Source organism: Podarcis pityusensis, assembly GCF_964106645.2.
Source record: "Podarcis pityusensis genome assembly, chromosome: 2".
NCBI classification, from domain to species: domain Eukaryota; kingdom Metazoa; phylum Chordata; class Lepidosauria; order Squamata; family Lacertidae; genus Podarcis; species Podarcis pityusensis.
The window spans coordinates 72229266-72249040 of record NC_138029.1 but is presented as its reverse complement, the minus strand read 5'-3'; the positions used below and the strand labels follow the sequence as shown (position 1 = coordinate 72249040).

Genomic DNA, 19775 nt, shown 5'->3' with positions numbered 1-19775 from the left:
GGCCTGGTCCAGCAGGGTCTTCTTATGTGTTTAAGAAATGATGGATGAAGCCTTCTTTTTCTGGGTATATTACAAACATTTAGCTCACAGACTGGGGAGGTACTGAATCAATGGTTGCACATGTGGTGCAAGCTGAATGTTGCTTGGGTCCATCATGGCCACTGAAGTGAGCAATGTTTGTCTATATCTGTCCACCTCCTTCAGATAATTGACTTCCGTTTTTGACAGATGTGCAGAAAATCAGAGGCAGCAGACTCCAAAAGCAGCTCCAGGGGTCCTGCCAATGCACTCTTCTTCCAGCTTGAGCTGATTCACTTTTCTGTGCTCTCTCCTTTTGCAGGATTACTTGAACTGCTCCATATGAGGAAGAGGCTGGTTTTGATGAAGGGAGGACTGCACCATTTAATGACTTCTGCTTCTTACATTTTTGTTCCATTCCTTTTCATTTCCCTAATGATGAGACTTTGGAGTTTCTGCCTGTCCGAGGGACAGTTTCCATTGCTTCCCCTGCTCTGTGCTGTCCCGGGTGCCTCTTGCAGGCTGCTTGTATCCTATCCCTGTGCCCACAAAGCCTTACTGAAGCACCAATGATTGGTGGCCTGCCATAGCTGTAACATTTCCATGTATGTCCATTTTTATTTTTATTTTTTAAAGCTGAAGTGCAGAAGGTAACCAGTCAAGGGGCTTTGGACATGTTTTTAATGATTTTTCCTTTCCTTTCCTTTTTTTTTTAAGGCAAATGGTCCAAGCAAACCTCTGTCTGGCTCTGCCAAAGCAAACCACTGTCCATTTGTTTTTCACCTTCCAACAGGTGGAGCTCTTGCCATGGAGCAAGCTTCTCAGCTCCTACCTCCATGATTTGCACAGACTGGCAAGAAAACGAAAAAAAAAAACATTCCTCCAGAAGCCAACTTGTGCAGGAAAAGTTGACCTATTTTTTTTTTTTTTTAAGAAAACCTTTTTTAAAAAAAAGAAACCCTTATTTAAAATGTCATGTAGTAAACAGTTGAGTTGCCCAACATGAGCTCATCTTCTCTAGTAAATTTTGTGCCTTGAGGGTGTCTGTATGTTTACATCTGTTTCTTAGTTTGCTTCAATGTGCATTGTGTTTTAGATTAGCATAAAATGGACTCCCCCTTTCTCTCCCCCCCAGCCCTTTTCTCCCTTTCTGCTGTGGTCCAGGCCAAGCTTTTTATGAGGGGGCGGCGCCCAAGGGTTTAAAACACCTTTTCTTCCTGGCCACAGAATTAGGTTCCTAAGGGCTAAGATTCCACTAAGGACTTCTTTCCATTCCTTTGTGCCCCACCCCAGGGCCTGAGGTTGCTGTAATGTCAGGTCTATTTTAATGTATTTTCTTAGCTCTAACTGTAGTACCAGTTGAGGAAACACTGCTGTATGTTAAGCGGTCCTGCCTGCCGGGCAGTCGATGGGCACCGGGGCCATTAGTAACCGTCAAGACGCAGCCTAGCTTTTATCACAATGTTTTACCAAATTGTTCACACGGTTTGAAATAATAAAAAGTAGAAAGAAAGCCCTGTTTACTCTGCATTGCTTCTCTTGCATGCACCAGGGAGGACTTTTGCATTGCCAAATGGATTTCGCCAGACCATTTTGCTTTACACCAGGGCCACGAAAACACAACACGGCACCAAAGAGCTGGCTTCGCACATGGCTCTGAAAGGCGTTCCATCAGTCTGGCATCATCTGCACTTCAAGGTTTGCAAGTGGTTTAGTTTAGATAAAACTCAGGCACATGGCTTTGTTTAAGTTTATGATCAGCCACAACCCTTAGAAATCACACTTCCCAGAACAAGCGTGAATGAGCAAAGTCTTAAGATAACACATGGGCTCCTAGCCTTTCTAGCAGTGTCCACCTGCCATCCCCCGCCCCCACAACTGATTAGGGGCTTTCTGGTGGGGGATGTATGTAACCATTTGCTGCATGGTGTGGACTACACCACTGGCTTCCTCACTTGGCTGGGAGGAAGCCAGAGACATATCATAGACAGCAAAGAAGAACCTTTCCTAACTTGAGCAACTCCGTGAAAGCCATCTCTCAAGGTTCCCATTAGAGACCTCTGCTTGGAAATACCATGAGGAACTATCTTTTTTTTTTTTTTTTTTTGGTGGTGCTGGGGTTGGGGCAGGGAATGTGCACATAGACCAAATGTGCAGGGAAAGCAGCTGTTGTGCATATTCAGATGTGGAAAACGTGCACATAATAGAAAGATGAAAAAGGAATTGTGTCCATTGTGCAGTCAATATGCCTACTCTCTCAGGTTTTGTTCAATGTGTTATATAAATCTATGTTGACCTGTAAATGTTCAGTGTCCAAGTGAACACACTGATCAGAAATACAGATCACTCCAAGCTAAAGAAAGAGTAATAGATAAATGATTCTAAGTCCTAGAAACGAAAGAGATAAAGTATAAAGAAAAAATTGTACTTTTGTACTTATTACTTTATTGATAAAACCAGCTATTTGTGATATTGTGAGGTCAGTGTGTTTGGGCACATACTGTTGGTGCTGCTACAGATAATTACAGAGCCCCCCCCCCCCCGTGAAACAAAGAAAAGGCTTCACTAGAGAACCATGCTGAGAAAATGCCATTTAAGCAAAAATTAAAACTGAAATCTTGTATTAAGGATAGCTCTAGGATTTTGACTTGTGCCTTGGCCAAGAGTTTGGTTTTCAAGCTTTTGCACCTTGTGTAAAGGCTCGAATCTCTCTCCATCTACTCGTGCTACTGCAGCACCCTGTGTGCACAGGTGTGTTAGTGCCCTAGTACACCTATAAGAAGCCTAGCAAGTGCCCACTATTTACAAGAGCAGAAATCAAAGAGGACAGAAAGAAAAAGGTTTCCTAAACTGTCAGGACTCCACAAACAAGCCCAGTATGGGAGGAAACTCCATACATGCTTAACAACTTCCACACCACAGCGGTGGCTTAGGTAAGAAAGTGAGTTACCAGAATGAAGCTCTTGCCTGCTTTTCCTAGGTGTCAAGGAGGAGGTAGCGGTCAACACTCCTGGGGTGTAATTTGAAAGCTGCCTAGTAATCTCAGAGTTCCAACTCCAGAGGGTCAATTAAACGCCCATGACGGGATGGAGAATCTTTTGTCTGGCTTAGCTCAGATGAGGGAGAAACTCCTTTCCCCATATGTGGATCACTATAGCCAGCGAGCATGCAAGAACGAATGAGAATGAGTGCATAAGCTCAGGTGAGGGGAAAGCTTCCCTTTCATACTGCTGAATTTGCAATGCTGCATTTCACCAGAAGGGCCAGGAATACCTAGAGAGAGAAAAGGTGTACAAAGTGAGGAACAAAGATCCCACTTAGCAACTAGTTTTCCTTGAAAGCCACTTTGGCCTACCCTATCCTAGCAACCGAATAGATCCTTGCTCTGAGCCAGCAAAGCTATCTAGTCCAACATCCTGCTCTGCATATTGGCTAACACAACTCACAGATGCCCACAAGCAGAGCTTGGGCCTTGCTCTCTGTTGTTGTTAAGGGACCATGCCAAGTTGCTTGTCTAAAACTCATTTGCTCTCCCTGGGAGCAGTTCTTCAGGGCCTCAGACCAGCATGGTTTCACATCACCTACTACCAAACTGGAGATGTCAGACACTGAACTGTGATCTTTGATCTTCTGTGTGCAAAGTATTTATCCTCCAGTATTGAGATACAGGCCTCCCCCGCCCCAAATGGTTCAGTGGTGACACCAAGAGTCTGCCTTGCTCTGCTGCAGAAGGCTGCTTTACTTCTCATTGCACAATCAAATAATACAACAGAATCCGCCTGACCATTTGCACTAGGAAAGTTGGGGTCTTGGCTTACCCACTGCATAGAGTTGACCAACCAGGGAGAAAAACCCACCTGCACTCAGAAAAGGCCACAATCCTTCAGATTTTCTTTGATGATTATGTCAGTGACAGCATCAAAGACAAACTTGACATTCTGGGTGTCTGTGGCACAGGTCATGTGTGAGTAGATTTCCTTCACATCCTTCCTTATGTTCAGCTCCAGGAACTGCACCTTGATGTAGGCACCAGCATCCTCGTAGGTATTGGACCCTGTATAGACACGGATGCTGGGATGGTATCAGAGAGCAGCTTCACTTAGGAATTGGTTTTTTAAAATCTGCCTCTACACATTTCCACACGATACCTCCTGCCTTGGAATCATCCTCCATCCACAAATGAGGCAGGGCTCTAATTATTTATCGTGATATATGCCTCCTGGGGCAGGTCGAGATTGGACATAACTATGATGTGCCCCCTGTCCACAACGCTAAACCTGACACCTTCTGGACTTCAGGCTGTGAAGAATTTGTCCCAATCTCTGCCATGCAGAGAGCACGGCAGCTGCTGCAGCTTAATCACTTTGTTAGACATGATAGCAATAATTATAGCAAAAGTTCCTCTGTGGGAAGTGCTCTGTACCTTACATTTCTGTTGCTCAGAGAACACCCCTTTCAATGTTCTGTAATTCCCCGGGTAATTTCTGGTTCTGCATATATTAGGGGCCCTCGTCATTCATATAAACCTCATCTGACATTTGTAAGAGAGCTTCTTCCTAAAAACTTGCTCATTTGGTGAAAGGGGTGTGGGGACTGCTAAGTTTGTGCTACTTTCCAGGGTTCTCTAGGCTTTCAAATTGTACATTAGAACTTTCTTGGATTCAAATAATCATGCTTTTTTATTAAAAAGTTTGATATTTTGATAACCCCAGGGTTTTCCAGATATTTTTCTTATTGGAACGACTATTGTGTCATATTTGGGCCTAAAATAATACAAATTTCACGCGAAGGGTAAAACTGGATGTGACATCAGGTCTCTTTGTCTGTTCCAATCACATATACCAAGTAGGGAGCTGAGGGGCCAGTATTGAAAGCAGAAGTAGTGTGCAGATAAGGGGAGCAAAACCTTTCCTCTAACCACCCAGTACTTCTCTTCCAGCTGAACTCACTGCTGCTACTCACTGCAGTAGCTGAGGAGAAAAGCATCTGTCGGGGAGGTAAGTGGGGCAGGGTTAGCCTAGACCCATGCTTCCCTGCTAAAGGCTAGGCCAGTGTCCCCTGCTTGAGACAGGATTTGGGCCAGAACCCAAGGTAAAGAGATACCCTCATTGCTCCTAGTTTGGGCATCAGTCCCGACACTAGACTTTTCCACTGTGGGTGAAAAGGCAGTTGGGGACAATTTTGAGCAAGAAAATGGCCAAAGGGGGGTTGGTTAAGCCACCCTCCCTCTCCATTTGCACCATCCAATGGCTCCTTAAAAAAAAAAGGGGGGGGGTTGCATTCATTCAGCTTTTTAACCATGACCACACCAAGCACACCACATTTGAAGTGCCTGCATTTGGTAGGAGCTGGAGGAAAGCAATTTTAAAGACTAAAATGAGGAATAATAGGCAAGACAGAAGTGTGAAAACTAAAAAAAAAAAAAAAGTTCTGTCTGTCACACAGCCCTTGGAAGATCACTGGAGATGCCGGTTCTGGTTTACGTGGCAGAGGAGTGTCATGTTTCATAGAGCACCGAGGCCCCCTAGTGGCCTCTTTTCCAAAACATGTTTGTTTTTGGGTTTTTCCACAAAAGGAACACCCACCTTCTCTCCCTGCAAGATAATATCCATAGATTACAGAAAGTAACTTGTTCCTTTTGCTCCAAGGGAGCAAATGAAATACATCTATTTTCTCCCTGTGATAAAAGTTCACGACAGCGCCAAGCTCTCCATCGGGGGCACAAAGGGCCACGTCTTCCCATTCCCGCGTGAGGCCCTCCCCAGTCACATGATTAATGCAGCACCCACCCAAGAAAATAGAGGAGGGTTGTTAACAGCTCCATGAAATAATAGAAGTGGGTGTCATTCAGAAAGTCAGCATGGCTGAACTCATGAATTCTAACATGGTTAGGCCAGCTGCAAAAATAATGTGCTCCTTGGGACATCTTTGTATGGTGTCAGTTGTACCAAATGCATTATGTGACCCTGTAGGTTGATATGAGGGAGCCTTTGTGGAGATAAAGAAATTAAAACTTGCTTCATTGTGATATTATAGTCCTCATCTAGTACCACCATCTTTCTGGGAAAGGCGGGTGGGATGATGGTACAGCCCTTGCTCATTTATTTCCTCCTTACTTCATCTAAATGTATGCAATTTTCCATTTCTTGCTTATTTGATAAAAATACCAGACCAGTCTGAAACTTGTCATCCTTGCTGGTGTTCAGCTTCTGAAACCTTTTTCAGAATTAAAAAAGAGATAACTCTCTTCCTGCATCTACCATGCAAATTCCGGCATTTCTGCTCACTAGGAGACAAGGGATGGGACACCTGTGGCCCTCCAGATGCTCATAGAATCGTAGAGTTGAAAGGGACCCTGAGGATCATCTAGTTCAACCCCCTGCAATGCAGGAATATGCAGCTGTCCCATATGGGGATCGAACCAGCAACCTTGGTGTTATCAGCACCACTCTCTAACCAACTGAGCTATCCAAGAGCTAGACTGCAACACCCATAACCCTCCAACACTGGCCATGCTAGCTAGGGTTGATGGGAGTTGGAATCCAACAGAATCTGGGGGGGCTATCAGTGCCCCACCCCTGCTAGAAGATGCTGCAGCCACACCAATGTGGATGTTGCACGCTGGGAACTCACCATCGTAATCTGGAAAGCAGATGCTGAGGTGTGCCTTCTTGATCTTTTCCTGGAAAACATCTTTCTTGTTGAGGAAAAGAACAATGGAGGTGGTGGCAAAGTAGCGGTGGTTGCAGATACTGTTGAAGAGGTGCAGGCTCTCATGCATGCGATTCTGGAAGGGAAGGCAGGATTAGAAAGACCTTCAGTTTCAACCATAGTCCTAAACCAGATTTTATCAGAAGCTTTGCTCCTCTGCCTTTCAGTAGGCAAAAAGTCTCCCCTAAATGTACAGAAGGTGCATTCTGTAGCACTATCCTAATCCCCTTTAGGTCATTTCACCATGATATATGGCACAGCCAGTTCAGTCTTGGCACTACTTACCACATTTTTCTAGGAGGGAAATTGCCAAGAGTTGTTATTGCCCAGAGTTGTAGCTTGGGAGGGTCGCTCAACTGACCGTTTGCTGCCAATCGCATGCCTTGCCAAAGCCACCGATCATTCTGGCCGCGGACCGTTGCTGCCAATCGCATGCCTTGCCAAAGCCACCGATCATCTGGCCGCTGGCCGCCAGGAGCCACCAATTGCTGGGGCAGCAGCCAATCGCCAACAGGCCTTGCCACAGCCACCAATCACCCTACCTATCACAGCTGACAATCTCCTGTTCACGGCCGCCCCTAATTGCCCCCTCTGTGTATAAGACAACCCCCAATTCTTAACATTTAATTATAATAAAAAAACATTGTCTTAAACACGGGAAAATGTGGTATGTCTTATTTATACAGCATGTTTCCTTCTATGAGCTCATGGCAGCTGTAGGGCACCGTCCCCTTCACACATCTTATTCTCAGAACAACCCTTTGAGGTAGGTTAAGCAGAGTGACTTGCCCAGTGAGCTTCATGGCTTAGTGACGATTTGAACGCTGATCTCCCCAGTCTGACACTGTAACCATTCCAGCACACTACCTCTGCCACTAATCCACCACGCCTGTTTACAAATCCTGGCAGCCAAAGTCTAAACAGTCTTACTTACCACATCATCGTCCTCCACCAGGACCATGTCATAGGCGCTGAGGGCAGCAATGAAGATGATGCAAGTGACTCCTTCAAAGCAGTGGATCCACTTCTTGCGTTCTGAGCGCTGGCCGCCCACGTCAAACATCCTGCCAGGAAGTTAAGACAGGCCCCTTCTGAACAGCCTTCCCCAGCAGTCCCCCAATGTGTTACTGCAAATTGATGGGGAAAGGCCTGCAGTGAGCCATAGGGCCCCCAAAATGTGGTCCTTAACAGCAAGGTGAATGAAGAGCTGACCGTCAAATTGGACGGGTGAGCATTTATTATCTCTGGGACTGAGTGAGAATGGGGAGGGGAGAAGCACAGCAGAGATGGCTTCCCAGAGTTTGAAGTGAGTGAAGTAATACACAGGACCATCTAAAGAGACACACAACTTCCGCTCCCTCTGGTAAGGCCACCGAGCCCAAAATCTAAAATCACCCAACTACACCATTGTGTATACCTATCAGGGTTGTGCTGGATTATCCATTACATGAATAACAGAGGTACAAGATATTTAAATTATGTACCTTTCTCTCCCTTTTCCCATTAAAGGAAACAGAGTTTTCAACTTGCATTTTCTCCTTCCAACTACCCTCTGGGGTACTTTCATCTGAACAATACAGACTTGACCAAGGTCACCCAGTGAGATTCTTCTTAACTGAGTGGAGATTTTAACCTGGGACCATCCCCGCCCCCACCCCAGCTGGCTGCCTAACCGCTGCACCTCACTGGCTCTCTTAAATAGTTGGCAGCCCCCATTGCTATACTGATTTATTGTCCTTCGACCTTTGGCGTACAGAAAGGAAAGATTGAAAGTGTCCCCAGAATGATGTAAAATGGAAAAGAGGTTAACTATATTACATCCCTCCACAGTGCACTAATAATGATAATACTTGGTACTTATGGAATGATTTTTCCTAATTGCCCAAAGCCCATCCCGTACATTGGCACAGTGCTATAAAGCAGGTCAATATTATTATACTATAGGTGGAAGTGGGGAGGTCAGGAGGGAGTGGCTTGCCTAAAACCAATTGGCCTGTTCATGGCTGAATTGGGAGTTCCAGTGGTGGATTGGGAGGGGGAGTCAAAACTCATGCCTTTCATCACAATGCTGTACCAGTTACTCCATGGCAACTGCTTCCACAGATGCATGACCCACCCTCTTTTGCAATCTTCCTTATTGCAAAATTGGTTGTCCACCAGCCACAGTCATGCAATACCTGAAGTGGAGGTCCTTGAAGGAAAACTGGGTTTCAATGATGCCCGTGGTCTTAACCCTGGAGCGGAGAACATCCTGCTCTGTGGGGACATATCCAGGGGCTACTAGTCGTGGCAGGTCACGCAGGTAACTGTGAACAGAGAAAGGTACCAGGGTTACCATGTGAACTAGACCTGAGAGACCTCTGGTCTTCAGAGTGGGCAGTCACAATGGGGAAGGACCAGGGCTCAGGGGCAGAGCACCTGGTCTGCATGCTGGCAGGCTCAAACTCCGGCATCTCTCCAAGAAGGGCTGGAAGAGACTCTTGCCTGAAGCCCTGAGGAGTCTCTGCAAGTCAGCGTAGACATTACTAAGTCTAGGCAATACTGAGCCAAATGGATCCATGGTCTAAGTATAAGGCAGCTTCCTATGTTTCCTGTGGTCATGTGTGTTGGACAAGGTGAGTAGCAGGTTATATCAGAAAAAAATAACATTGTTCTTAAAGAATCAGCAGCAGGAAGGTGGCTGCTGTACTGCTCAAATTCAGCAAAGCTGAAGTTTCCTGATCTCAGCCTTCCTTCTTGAATTACCTTTCAAGTTTCTGCTTCTTAGGGAAGCACCTTGCCAGTTGCAGCAGGTGAAGGCTGCCCAAGAATGGCTGAGCATAAGGACGTTCTCTCCCCTAGATTTCTATGCTTGCTGGGCTTGCCTATGGAGCAGGCATATTCTCAGTCAGAGATGCACAAATAAAAATGTCTTAAGAAAGTTCCCAAACATGCAACTATGTTAGTTCAGTGGGAAGAGATGTGTGACTCCAGGTGCACCCAGTCGTTGCCATCTCTGCTGCTTTTTCAGTGGCTGTTGAAGATGATTTCCTCTTTCAACAAGCCTTCTAAGAGGATTTTTTTAAAAAGCCTTAGTCATTATATGCATTAGATTTTAAATTTTGTCTCTGTGTGTATTGCTTTAACTGTTTTTGTATATGCAGTTGTTTTACTGATGTTTTTATTGCATTGTGAAATCATTTTGAGATGCTTCATAGGAAGCGATTCATAAATGAAATAAATAGAATTGCACTCCTGTGGTAACTTTGCCTCAAGGGGCCTTTGCCTCAAGGGGTGTAAGCAATGGGTTCCTACTAGCCAGCTGAGTCATTCAGCTGATACTCTGAGGCCCTCTCAAAGCAGGCTTGGATGCCGGTGTCCTCCCAGAGCCGGCAGATAATGTCAGACATCTCCTTTGACATGCAGCCTTCTTCAATGGTGTCTGCTAAGTGCTGCAGCTTCCGGGAATCATCCTGCAGTTGAGAAAGGAGGCAAAGTTAAGTGCAATAAAGCACCCCAATGCCCTTCCCTTTAAATCAGCCTCTGATTATGATAACAATAAATAGATTAATTAATAGAAGACTATTCCCATTGGGCGCTGTGGTTTAAACCACTGAGCCTAGGGCTTGCCGATCGTAAGGTCGGCGGTTTGAATCCCCGCGATGAGGTGAGCTCCCGTTGCTCGGTCCCAGCTCCTGCCAACCTAGCAGTTTGAAAGCACGTCCAAGTGCAAGTAAATAAATAGGTACCACTCTGGCAGGAAGGTAAACAGCATTTCCGTGCACTGCTCTGGTTTCACCAGGAGCGGCTTAGTCATGCTGGCCACATGACCCGGAAAAACTGCGGACAAATGTTGGCTCCCTCGGCCAGTAAAGCGAGATGAGCGCCGCAACCCCAGAGTAGTTCATGACCGGACTTAACTGTCAGGGGTCCTTTACCTTTACCTTTTTTTATTCCCATTGGGAGAAAGTCCACTCCTCAGTGACTCACCTGCCTGGCTGAGTCTCCATACTGGATGTTGAGTGTGCCCATGGCCCTCACAATGGCCAACATGGACTGCAAAGTATTGCTGTAAATAATGGAGATGAACTCCAAGCATTCCTCTAATGAATAACCATCCTGATGGATAATTCTGTAAAAGGTAAGGGCAGAAAATCAATCCAGCAGGTCTTGACTAGTGTGTTAAAGGATGTTGGGCAGGGAGGGAACTGCTGAGAGGCCAGCTAATGGGGTAAGAGGCCAGAGATGACAGACACTTAGCTTGGCATTGGAGCCATTCCAGCACATGACTCTATACTGCAGTGTTTTAATGCTGTAACCTGCCCTGAGACTTCAGAGTGAAGGGTGGGTTGTTAATAATAATAACAACAACAACAATAATAATTTTTCATTCTGCTGCATGTGTCAGACAGGCCTCTACCAGCTTAGGTCTCTCCAGGGCCATGAAAAGTTTAGCAGTACTGTCTGGTTAGACGGGAGTCAAGCAAATCCACCATGAAGAACAAAGATTTTAGAAATGGCTTCAGAATATTTTGCCAGAAAGAAACCTTTGGAACAGTGTGTGTGGAGGAAATGTCTCTAGGTCTAGGGAAAGCTGCGGGTAGGAAGGTGACCAGCTAATTTTCCCTTCTTCCTCTCCCAACTCTTAGAGGAAATTACCTACCATGGAGATAAAAACAATGCAGAAAGCCAGCCAGCAGTTCTTTCCCAGCATGTTTGACTGCATTCCCCTCCAGCTGCTGGCAACGAGTACACGCTTTACAGGGAGCAGTAATCCGCGCCTTGAAGGATGTACTTGTATGTGCAAACATGTTTGTTGTGTACAAACACTGTGCTTTTAGGTGTTCACTTAAAACACCATGTGTGTGCACCTAAAAACATAGTATGTGAAGTGGCCTTGTAAGAAGGGGGGCGGTCTGCACTTCTGCATTACCAGTCTCTTCCAGATGAGAATGCAATTGGGTATGCTAAGGAATTCCTAATAGTACAGTTTCACTATCACTCTTTAAGAGTTATTGTAGTGGGCAAGGAATAGCTGCCTGTGCACACACATACTTCATTTGCTTGACAATGGTGCTTTTCCCTGATTCTCCAGCTCCTGGTGACGGAAAAATAGAAAGGAAAAGAGATTATAATCTGTATATGACTCAAAAACCTAATTCCATCTATGACGCAAAATCCACAAGAAATGACCTGCTGGGAGGTTTATGGTGAGGTGAAGTGGGTGAGGCTGAGTGAAGGATGGGGGCAGCAGGGGTAGTCCCTCGGGTTGTTGCTCCCCACCCCCAGGCCATTGTCCAATGTTGGAGGACAGAGCTATATATGACACACAGCCTGTCCCGGATATGTTTAGAATACACAATCCAAACCTCCTGCGTTTGCCTTAGCAGCTGCAAGATATGGGTTCATGAAGCATGTTAGTGGTTTTGCTTTTAATACACTTTGGGGATGAATACCACATTAAACAACCAGAGGCAGGGAGAGGCCTTGAATCATCTAGGGCTGCCAGTTTCCAACCAGCCATTGTAGCTGTGCCTTTAACAGCTTCTCAGTGTGCAGATACTTACAGCAGGTACCCCACTGCTGTGAAAAGCTTCAATTGCCAATCACTGCAGATTGAAGGGCAGTTACCAGTAAATGCCCAAGAGCAGTCCTGGCTGGGGTTTGGGGTCAGTTGACAAGCCTACCTATCTACCTCTTTTAGATTTTCCAAACTTTGACAGATACATGCCAAGTTTGGGGAAGGGAGGGGAAGAGCATGGTATGGTAGAGGGGGGGGGGGGATAACTATTCCAAGTATGGTGACAGCAGGGCTGTCGTAATAGCTTTGCTGACTTGGGCTGCGAGGTCATGGTGGCCCTGTGAGTGATCCAATTCACACGGCATGTCTTTTCTTTCTTTCCTTATAATGAACTTCCCTCCAGACATGGATCTATGCTGGTGCTGCAGCAAGTGAGCTGTGGAGGATTACCTGGGCCCAAAGGCTTTGGTTAAGATTGCTTTAAGCACTGCTCACCTTTATGGCAGAGATAACATGATCTGGGCCATGGGCAGCTTAGCTGCAATGCTTCACAGAAAACAAGCAGTGCAGGTACATGCAATGATGAGGGCATCACAGCTAAGGGCAGGAGTGTGTGTGTGTGTGTGTGTGTGTGTGTGCTGCTACCTCCTTCCCTGTGTTGTGTTTGGACTCAGCCTTGCCTTGCCTCATAAGAACCAGACACTATACCACTGGACAAAGCCCCACACTGAGATGGAAAAGGGGGGTGGAGCGGTTGCAATAATGCCTTGGTGGCTCTGTAGCACTGCCATTGGGCAGGTTCCTCAGAATTTGAGGGTCCAAATGGCCACTGTTGGAAAGGTACAGATGCATTCACCACCAACATCTGCAGCACCAGCTAAGAAGATGTGCTAAGAAATGGGAGTATTGGGAGGGGGGTCAGCAAGGGGGGAGAAGTCACAACAAGGGCAAAGCCTTAGTGACTGCCTGTGGGGGTGGACTTACCAAGAAGCAGTAGCTTGACTGTCCTGGCATCCTTCTCAGCATCTTCCTTCAGTTTCTTCTCCAGCTCACGGGAGTGTTTTTCCTCTGCACTGGCGCCTGCACCCATTGTCCTTTTCGTTCAGCAAGAGAGGATCCCGACAAGCCTCTGTGGGACCTCCAGCACGTCCTGCTGTGGTTTGGCCTTTCTGTGCAGCCCAGCGATATTCCACACAGAACCTTCCTAGTCTTGCACCCTTGAGATGTTTCAGTATTGATGGCTGCTCCCACCCCTTTCCAGCACCAGCCACTTTCTGCCTTGCAGGTGGGAGGACTTTGCCACCCGGTGGGGGTCAGATGTTCAGTATTGGCCAATGTGAAGTGGGAACAGGTGAATAAGGGCCTGGAGCAATACACCCACAGGACCTGCCTCTTAGTTTAATCTGACTTGCTTTGCTCAGCAGCTGCTCAAATCTATTCCTGAGATAAAGCCCCTCAAATCCCCCCGCATGCTAAACTCAGCAGTTTCCACTTTCTATCTGCTCTTGACCTGGAGGGACGCATCAACACTGTCAAAGCAGACCCCTCCCTCCAAGTCGCACCTCACTGCTCCTGCTATAGTAGCATAGGGAGAGCTACAGTGGATTGGTTTCCAAATGGCCCTTTTGCTTCCATCTCACTCTAGCTTCTGAGTAAATTTTATCACAGCTTGAAAGAGGACAGTTAGCTTGGTTGGGCCATTCCAACTCCCTAAAAAAAACCCCTCACAACCTCAAGATGGGCTAATAAAAACTACTTGTAACATCACCCCCAAACTATTAATAAATATGACACTTTAATTCTCATGAAAAGCACCCTGCAAATTATATTTTTTTTTGTGATTTACAGAAGTAGAAATGAGTGTGAGGGACAGCGTTATCTACATACAATGAGTTCTTGGCTAAGAACAGCATCCAGATCTCACAGATTCAATTGCAGTGCTCTCTTACACCGGCTCTGCTAAAATGTGAGCACTATTGACCTGTGAATATATACTGAGTGGTGCTGTGGGTTAAACCACAGAGCCTACAACTTGCCGATCAGAAGGTCGGCAGTTCGAATCCCCGCAACGGGGTGAGCTCCCATTGCTCGGTCCCTGCTCCTGCCAACCTAGCAGTTCAAAAGCACGTCAAAGTGCAAGTAGATTTGGCCTTCTGATGGGAAGGTAAACAGCGTTTCCTGCGCTGCTTTGGTTCGCCAGAAGCGGCTTAGTCATGCTGGCCACATGACCTGGAAGCGGAATGCCGGCTCCCTTGGCCAGTAAAGCGAGATGAGCGCCGTAACCCCAGAGTCGGCCACGACTGGACCTAATGGTCAGGGGTCCCTTTACCTTTACGACCCAGTTATTTGTGGAATACTTGCAAGGAGTGCCTGGTGCTGCCTAATTCAAAGAACCATTCCCCCCAACATGGCTTTTAAATGCACTGTTTAGTTTGTGAGTTTCTGCAGGTAGATATGCACATAGAGATATATACTGATGTACCTGCAATTCAGGAAAGCACTTCATGTATCTAATGAAGTCCACCAAAGCTTATGGCATAATACTTTCATTAGTCTTTAAGGTGCCAAAAGACTCTTCTTGTTTCTGCTGCAAGAAACCGATGTGGCCACCTCTCTGGAAATAATAATGGAATGTGTTTATAATGGACAGTAATGGTTAATCGTGTTTGCAATAGGATTAACTGTTGAGAGGTGAGATCTATTTAGCCATTGCTCCTGGAACTGTTTGATCTAGATCTGCAAGGGAATATTAAAACTCACCTTCCCTGCTCCCTTTCCTTCTGTTCTTCCTCCTTCCATTCCCCCCATCTTTTGTCTCTTGTGAACTTGCTTATTCCCTCTTGGAAGTCTGTATATGTGGTTGAACTATATGTTATAGATGTTGGGTAGGGCAGGATTATTTATTTATAAAAAATATTTAGATCATAAAAATATTTAAGTGGTTTACAACTAGACTGTCTATATACAATAAAAACACATTAAAAATAAAAATAAGAGACCATCAACTAACTGCTACAGAACAATGTCTTCTTTATCGCCTACAGAAGCTTGGCAGCAAAGGGTAAAAAATCAGTAGGTTTTTAAGGGATAAAACAAAAGGTCATTGTTGAGGCTGAGGAATCTTTATTAGTATTATTTACCTGCTATTTCCATGTTTTAAAAATGCACATGTAAAACTTTAAATAATATGAATTTAAGTAAACAAACTGGTTATACGGGAAGAAAACTTAAACATACTAACTTGCCTTGTTCCTGAGATAAGTTACTAATACTCTTGTGAAAAAAGATGAATGCTTTTGCCAAAAAGCAGAGCTTGGGATCCATCTTCCAAACAAGGACAGACATCTGCAGAAGAAACAGCACCCAATATCAGGGACTGGCAGGATGCTGACTAGTGTGCATTGAGGGAAGTGGGACTGGAGTTGACTCTGGAGAATGGGCAGTGAATTGTAAGGTACTGTTCTAGCCAGGAGGCAAGAGTTGGAGGTAGGGGAAACTTCAGAGCTGGAGGGTAGAGGAGAAACAGACAGGCTAGGCAAGGGAAGGGCTGGGTGCTTCCGGGTGCCCCCCCTCTCCTGCACCACTGTCTCCCAGATCCAGGAGAGAATTGACGTGGGAAGTGCAGAGGCAGCTTCCACACCGGCGCAGCCTCTGCCTGTGTGTGCGTAGCCCACTGGGGGAAAACACATAAGCTAGTGGAGAGTAAGTGGCTCTCTGTTGCTGCAACTGCTCCATAGAGCACAGACCTGGGAAAAGCTGCCTAGATACTAAACATGTTTGTGTGGTATTCAGAGCCAAGAAGCTACTGTAAGTGTCAGCTCTGACAATAAAGCACTATCTGCTGTGTGCATTCCTTTGGCTAAGGAGCACCCTTGACACCTGCTGACTCCTGAATAGTTCCATACAGTTATTTTTCTTCATTTCATGCTAAGTCGGAGGTGCTTTTGCTTTTAAATGCAAAAAAACAAACCAGATTCCTCCTAGGTGGGTATTAGTAGAATATGCCCAATGCATTTTCAGCATGCTCAGTACGTACAGAATGTTGAGTGTCAATTGGAAAAAGAAATACAGAAAACCACAGTGGGTGGAGTGGGCAGAATACCCTGCTTGAGTTTGCTGCAGCAGAAATTAATATACTGAAGGAGGCCATTAGGGAGGAAACCTGAACAAAAACACTCCTGTTTGGGGGTGAGGACAACAGGTGAAAGGTAAAGGGACCCCTGACCATTAGGTCCAGTCGTGGCCGACTCTGGGGTTGCGGCGCTCATCTCGCTTTATTGGCCGAGGGAGCCGGTGTACAGCTTCCAGGTCATGTGGCCAGCATGACTAAGCCGCGTCTGGCGAACCAGAGCAGCGCATGGAAACGCCGTTTACCTTCCCGCCGGGGCGGTACCTATTTATCTACTTGCACTTTGACGTGCTTTCGAACTGCTAGGTTGGCAGGAGCAGGGACCAAGCAACAGGAGCTCACCCCGTCGCGGGGATTCGAACCCCCAAACTTCTGTTGGGGGTTCGAATCCTAGTCCTAGGCTCTGTGGTTTAATCCTAGGCTCTGTGGTTTAATCTTATAACAGGTGAAACTTATCTCTAAATGCCAGATTCTGGGGGCAAACAAGGGGATGGGGCTGATGCCATTGTGCCTTCGATGTGGACTTTCTAGAGCATCTGGTTGTCCCATGTTGGAAACGGGATGCTGGGGGAGATGAACACTGAAACTGATCAAACACTATCATCTTACCAGTTCCAGCAGGATTTGGCTTCAGTCTGATTGAGAGGAGCTGCTGGAAAATGGATTTTAGAACACACTGAATGAGATGGAACAGCTGACTGGGATCCCCACAAGATATTGCTGCTTAGGAAACCCAAGCATAAAGACATTCAGTATCTCATACGTTGACCAGTGCAGAGAGCTTTGAATTCATTTGCCTTCCCAATCATAATAAAATGTCTTCTAGAAACCACAAAAGTCGTCTGCATCATGTCCCCACAGTTGAGACAGAGACAAGAGACCTGTATTGAGGGCAGGACAAACGTACAGCATGTTCTCTTCCTTAACCTCAAGTAACAATGTGACTTTCTGCCACTAGAGGGGGAACCGTTACTACAAATGTGCTCCTTGCACAAGACTATGCAAAATGACTTGTCCATTGCTAGCTTACTATTATTTCAGCCATCACAGCTCCCAAAGTGAGCCTTATGTCAGAGTGTTGATCTGTCAAATGCTGCCAATTTAGATAGGAAGGATCTGCTTTGAGATTACCTTCCAGAGTAACATTGAGGAGGATAAAATTCAAGGCAGTTCTGCTCTTGTCATTAGTTTTTAGTGCAGCAGTGCTCCCCCCCCCCCCATCCCACTCTCTCTCACACACACAACATTTGGTCAGAAAATGCCCCCTTAGCCCCTCTTGCTGTGTGACTCTATTTGGGCCCTCTGCCTCGAACTCCACCCCTCATCACCCTCCAACTCAAAGCAAGGCAAAGCTCTGACGACAGGAGCCTCCTTTGTGTGTGGAGGGTCCCCAAGTGACTTAGAGCTAGGGTTGCCGCCTTTGGTCAGGCAAAATAAAGGACAGGTCAGACAAAATACAGGTAGAATGGAGGGGGCCTAAAAATTACTTTACCTGATGCATAAATGACTTCAAAGCAATCCATTACTGTACAAAGGTACACTGTTTACAAAACCCCACTCACGCTCTCTGATCCACCAATCTCTGTCCACGCAAAAACTCTCTTTCCCAATCTCCCCTGCTCTCCAACAGATGGATGGATGGATGGATGGATGAGGTCTCTGCAAATCTCTTCTCTTGCTCTTCACCCCCTGCCCATGAAAAAACTCTCTATCTGAAACTCCCCCTCTCATCCCCACCCTCTGCCCAGTGTTTTGAGGAGGAGGAGTTCGAATATGGGGAGAAAGGTATCCTGTTTGAAGTCCAAATGGGACAGTGGACACTTTTCTAGGGATGGGTAGCAACACTACATAGAGCCCCAATAACACAGGGTGCTAAATCATGTGGGGAGCCTCCACAATAAGAGGGTCTCCACTTCAGACCTTTGGCCTACCTGAGTTGGAGTTGGAGTGCGTGTGTGTACGTGCAAGCATAAAATTGCTAGAAGCACCATAATACATAAAAATGAAGAAAATACAGAAATATATGAGAATCTGCATGAAAATCCATGTTAGAAGAATACCCAAATAGGGTTTCTTTCCTAGCTTCCTTTCTGTAGGACTTACCTTTCTGATGCCAGATAGCAACAACTCCATAAGAAGCTGCTGTTTTCAGCCTATGTAGGTTTTCTCTCTGTGTGTTTTAAAGGTTTCAATTCTTAGCCATGAGAGAAGACACCCATTCAAGGTGGTTTCCACAGAAAGCCTTTGGCCTGTTCAGTGAGTGCAAAAATTATTCCCTCTTTAAAAAAGGAACAACCTGGAACTCAAGGGGGGATTCTGAGGTAAATTTCTTATCTGGGGCAAGTTCTTCAAATAACAAAAGCACACAAGACATATACCAAAAGCAGTCAACCTAAAAGCACCGAGAAAACAACTCATCCTTTTCAGTCTGGCCTACCTACCTACTACTACCAGTTCAAAATCTGTCGTGAAGTTTAGCCAGCTGACAGAATTTGAGTGTGAAGCAGATTATCCCTAAGCAGCCCCAAGAAACCATTCACTTATCCTTGAGCATTATAACTCTTTCTCTCAAACATGTCCCCCTCAGTTACCCTTTTTAGGGTTCAGTTCTGAGGTATCAGTATCCAAGAAAAAAACTTCAGGTGATAAAAGACTGCCAAGGCCCCGGGGAGACCCTCTTCAGGCTTGAGGAAGAACAAGCCCAGGGCCAGCAGTTCAGGACCTGTGTCATCCTTGTTTTAGTGGACACCACTCCACCCACCCACCCCTTAGCAACTTCCTCAGCCTAGGGGGACAGGAAATGAGACCATGACCCTGATCCCCATTTCCCTGTGTGTTTGCTTAACCGGCTGCCTTAGCACGCCCTTGGAGAGGTAGATTTCTCTCTCTTTTATGAAGCCAGCAGAACAAGGGGCCTTTGTTTGTGGGCTGCAGGACAAGGAGGGGCACTGCCAGGTCTAAGGAATCCAACACCTGCCCCCTTTCTCCCCCCCTGACCCGACTGCTCATAAAACAGGAGCAGCAGAAAATAATTTACCTGGTTGCTTCATAAGCAGGGGGATCTATGGTTCTGTAAATTAACAGGGAACAAGCTGTGGATAACTTGACATGCAGTGTCTATACCCCCGTCATTATAGCTTCCCCTAAGGCATATGTGGGATGCATGTGGCCATTGTGTGTCTCCCATATTTCTCCTGCCACCATGTTCCATATCCCCCATGTGTTTCCCCCCCCATTTTTTGGCTAAAAGGTCCCATTATTCCTATCTTGATAAAAGTGTCTTGGGTGCCAACACTAAATGGCTACCATGCCAAGACACATAAATAAGTCATGGTACGCCATACCAGATAACACTGGTTTCTTTTTTTAAAAAGCACTGTCCCCTGCTAGATTTTCCCAAAGCCTGCCCTTCCTGCC

At 46.0% G+C, this 19775-nt stretch overlaps 2 protein-coding genes and 2 long non-coding RNA genes across 11 annotated transcripts in view; 3 read left to right on the top strand and 1 right to left on the bottom strand.

The window, feature by feature from the left end:
* Nucleotides 1-1531, top strand: part of GNAI2 (G protein subunit alpha i2) — a 128068-nt gene extending 126537 nt beyond the window's left edge. The window contains exon 9 of the mRNA XM_080996474.1: nucleotides 341-1531. The gene's annotated coding sequence lies outside the window, so the exon portion shown is untranslated. The remainder of the gene's footprint in view (nucleotides 1-340) is intronic.
* On the bottom strand, nucleotides 954-19587 carry GNAT1 (G protein subunit alpha transducin 1). Of its 8 annotated transcripts, XM_080996482.1 has the most exons (11): nucleotides 16968-17054; nucleotides 14990-15574; nucleotides 13214-13739; nucleotides 11764-11806; nucleotides 10699-10840; nucleotides 10024-10181; nucleotides 8907-9035; nucleotides 7664-7793; nucleotides 6652-6805; nucleotides 3876-4072; nucleotides 954-3291 (listed from the first exon to the last, which is right to left on the bottom strand). In XM_080996482.1, exons 3-10 carry the CDS (start codon nucleotides 13317-13319, stop codon nucleotides 3882-3884), a joined length of 1053 nt encoding a protein of 350 aa, XP_080852608.1. In that variant the 5' UTR covers nucleotides 13320-13739; nucleotides 14990-15574; nucleotides 16968-17054; the 3' UTR covers nucleotides 954-3291; nucleotides 3876-3881. The 8 variants fall into 8 exon arrangements, with proteins under 8 accessions (XP_080852608.1, XP_080852607.1, XP_080852609.1 ...); XM_080996481.1 differs by having other exon boundaries at nucleotides 954-4072; XM_080996483.1 differs by lacking the exon at nucleotides 954-3291 and having other exon boundaries at nucleotides 3882-4089.
* Nucleotides 9094-17195, top strand: LOC308472040. Its single transcript, XR_013983259.1, has 2 exons — nucleotides 9094-9344; nucleotides 16971-17195. It is a non-coding gene; the product is annotated as an uncharacterized lncRNA (long non-coding RNA).
* LOC308472045 lies at nucleotides 14138-15234 on the top strand. The gene is made up of 2 exons (XR_013983267.1): nucleotides 14138-14239; nucleotides 14572-15234. It is a non-coding gene; the product is annotated as an uncharacterized lncRNA (long non-coding RNA).
* Nucleotides 19588-19775: the final 188 nt, after the last annotated feature.